Here is a 3520-nt window from a genome sequence, read left to right as displayed (position 1 = left end):
TGGGTCCGCATTGTTATCATTGGTCATGAAAATTGCATTGCGCTGGGTAGGTTTCTTGAGCCCTTCATTTGTAAGGTCATGGAAAAGAACACCCAATAGCTGCTCTATGTTGACCGAATCGTAGCTAACTTGCTGCTTATCAATAGATTCGGTAAGCAGATCCTTCTGTTCCGTTTCTTTATAAGAGATTTTCTCAAATGTGAAGTAAGACGATCTCATGATGCTATTCAAGGTGGCAAATGCGAATATCATGAGGAACAAACAAAAAACAATCTTCATGAACTTGGAACTTGGGATGAGCCTATTGATAAAGTAACGTGGGCTTTTAGGCAAATGCTTGATAATGCTTTTCTTGAAGTTGACATAGTGTTTTGATTTCAATGCAATGCCACCGATGAGTTCGAACGCCATATTTATGATATGACGATTGAGACAATTAATAGATAGAATAAATGAATAGAATAATGTTTAAGATGACAAAGGTATAAGAACAAGTATAATTAAAAAACAGAATATTTTGAGAAAGAGAGTAGAGGAGCTAGTCACAAGAAAATTTGGGTTCTAGCGAGTGCAGAATCTAGCAGCGGTATGGTTTCCACCTACAAGTGAGAGACGGTTGATCTGCAAGGTAGACCACATTCTAATCAATTCTCTCATTCGCTGTATCTCCATTATTTTTTTACCAAGATCGATGACTAGCGCCAATTTATTAACATCATCTCATGAATCTGTGATTACGATGATTTTTGTGACAACATAATCTTATTTTGTTATCTTTTTATCATCTAATCACAGATGCATGAATGACAAGAGAGTAGATCAGAGCAGTTTTTGTGATCTCTCTTCTCTCTCTTTTGTCTAACTCTCTATGTAATTATTTGATTTATTATTTTGTGAAGGGTGTGAGTTTTGGTGGAATGAAGAGGGAGAGGTTATATAGATCCACTAGGCTTATTATAGGAGGGTAGAAAAAAAAGTATGAGAGGAATTCGTGACAACAGATTATTAAAAGAGCCTAAATTTGCAATTTGTGGGAGAAAAACACGGTTGAAGCAACGGCAATGATGTTGCTCCATTCACTAATTTGTTAATTCATTATTTAATAAATTTAATTCTTTTTTTATTTTGATTTTATCTCCTATAGTTTGTCAATTTTGATTTTATTTCAATACCATTTTGCTCCATCATATTGTTATCCATGTAAAAGATCAAAGTGTCTTGAAAGTGCAAATGCCTGGCCATCATGAGCATCAGGAAACTGTACTGTTCTCTGAAGTTGGGCTTCCTAAAACTCACCAATGCAATTAGGGTTCGAAGTGAGTCGAAAATAAAAATTGAACTTGATTCATGGCTCGATTTATTAATAATCGAGCCTATTTCTTAAGCTTAAGTTCGGCTTACCGAAAGTTCACGAATTAGCTCGAGCTCACGAGGTGAGTCAAATAATAGAAACATAAATACATAATCTATAATTCGATATCAATAAATTATAACTTATATATTTTTGCTTGCTCTGTGATGTGAATTCTCTAATGAGTGTTCAACGACAAATCTAGGCACCCCAAGGACTATATAATCTAGCTTCAGTGTCTCACACAAAAGTATTCAATGTTGATGTAAAAACTCGGTGTGGGGTCCAACGAGTCTTGAAAAGCCTTCTTGAAAAAAGGCAAGCCTTCATGATGCTAATACCTGAGTAATATGGGGAGATACTGCACGCACTACAAGATATTTAGTTATTTGTGGAGGTTTTTTAATGGAGGTTTTTAAAAACTTCCATAAAATAATTTATTTGTGGCAATTTATCAAACTCCCAATCATGATTATGGACAAACTCCCACTTTTTATGCATAGTTAAAACTCCCATCCAAACAAAACGAACCCACCAAAAAAAAAAGAATGGTGAAACACTCCAAAACCCTAAACAGAACATTTTCGATTCCAATGGAGGAGACACAGCGATGCCGCATCTCCAACTCATTCCGCCACCGCCGACTTACCCGCATCTGAGCCTACATCAACGCGCCACCGTGCCAGAGCTCTGAAGCCCAAGGCCAGCTCCCTCTCATTATGGCGCGTCATATCCGCGCGGCGTCGCTACTGCGTCGTCTTTTCCAGCAGGTTTTGCCACTTTTTCTGCTTTTGCTCCGGCGGATGTGAAGCACTCGGAGCATGGTTTGGGCGTAGACTCAGTGCCGATGGCTGAGGAGATCTGAGAGAAGAGCGAAACCGAGAGATTCAGAGAGGAGAGACAGCTCGCATTGCCATCGCCACTGCCGTCGCCATTGCGGTTTATCGCCTCTCCAGATCTGGTTGCAACGCCCAAGCCTCTGAGGATGTTCCGTTACGACCTCTTCGACGAGACGCAGAACAAGCTCGATTACATCCTCTCTCTCACTGTCGAGAACTTGCTCGGGCGCCGCCTCCATACTCTCGTCTTCAAGTCTGGTATAGCCAAGTCCATTCACCAGCGCTACATTAGGTCTTTTACATCTTTCAACATTTTCCCTCAATTTAGGATTTTTAAATTCTTAATTTTCTATCACTCATGTTTCTTTGTTTTTTTGTGCTTCCTGTAAAGTTTAGAATCTAACTTCCTAAACATTCAAATAGCTCAAAATTAAAGCCACAGAGGAGGTTGATTAAGCTGGAGGCTTTGGAGAAAGTCATCCATGAAAGAATAGGTTTGTTGTCTGTCATATAGCTCAAAATCTTACATATGTAAATTTCTAAGGTAATTGTCTTGCAAATAAGTATCTGCATAAATTTGCTGCTACTGACTGTGTAACCTTGTTGCATTATACAGATGCTCCCAGAGCACCTAGGCAGTGGTGGTTTGGCAAGGGGACTGACTTGACTCCTTCTTACATTTTCGAGGATGATGTTAAACACTTCCATTCGGTATATTCTCAATGCAAAAAGTATTAGTTCATGACATTTTTGTGATTTAGATTTAGAATTTTGGGGAGAAGTCAAGTAAAACACTAATGAACCATAGTTCTGCTGTTCTAAAATAGCACTTCACATTCATGTATTGATCGATCATTTGGAGGTTGTTATGTGCTCTGAAACTTTTCCTGCTCACTTTAATTTTCTGTTTAAGAACTGTATTTCATGTAATGAAACTTCTCTTCATGGCTAGGTTAAACTTAAAGAACTTGAAGCTGGTCTGCTTGAGAATAAGGCAAATAATTAGAAGTTGCAACACACCTACAACGAGCTGGTAGAATATAAGCTTGTTTTGGAGAAGGTAAGGTTTGCTAAGTACAACAATAATAGCTACAAATTGCCATCACCAAATTCGATAGGTTCTTCTATTTTTGAATTATATGCAGATTGTAAGTATAGATGGAAACATTATGCTTAGGCTCAACAGAGCAATGGGTTGCTTCTTCGCGTGTTTCAGGAACAACGATAACCATTGTTGCCGCATCACCTGACCGCCAACTCTTCTAGTTCCACCGTAAATCTTCTTTTTCTTTTTTTATATCTTAAATTTAGTTTAATTTTTTCCCTTTCG

The 3520-nt window shown here is 38.2% G+C and overlaps 1 protein-coding gene across 4 annotated transcripts; it reads left to right on the top strand.

Moving 5' to 3' along the window:
• Positions 1 to 1806: 1806 nt before the first annotated feature.
• LOC127739723 (uncharacterized) lies at positions 1807 to 3456 on the top strand. 4 transcript variants are annotated; one of them, XR_008007400.1, is made up of 5 exons: positions 1807 to 2482; positions 2614 to 2684; positions 2807 to 2901; positions 3143 to 3250; positions 3336 to 3456. XR_008007400.1 is itself a non-coding variant. In XM_052259694.1 (4 exons), the coding sequence occupies exons 1-4, from the start codon at positions 2337 to 2339 to the stop codon at positions 3194 to 3196; spliced, it is 366 nt and encodes a 121-aa protein (XP_052115654.1). In that variant the 5' UTR covers positions 1807 to 2336; the 3' UTR covers positions 3197 to 3456. The 4 variants fall into 4 exon arrangements, 1 of the variants encoding a protein (XP_052115654.1); XR_008007402.1 differs by having other exon boundaries at positions 1807 to 2448; positions 3143 to 3456; XR_008007401.1 differs by having other exon boundaries at positions 2587 to 2684; positions 3143 to 3456.
• The last annotated feature ends 64 nt before the right edge of the window (positions 3457 to 3520 follow it).

Source organism: Arachis duranensis, chromosome 3, assembly GCF_000817695.3.
Source record: "Arachis duranensis cultivar V14167 chromosome 3, aradu.V14167.gnm2.J7QH, whole genome shotgun sequence".
NCBI classification, from domain to species: domain Eukaryota; kingdom Viridiplantae; phylum Streptophyta; class Magnoliopsida; order Fabales; family Fabaceae; genus Arachis; species Arachis duranensis.
Note: the sequence above shows the minus strand (reverse complement) of the source record. Positions and strands in the feature narration are given on the sequence as shown.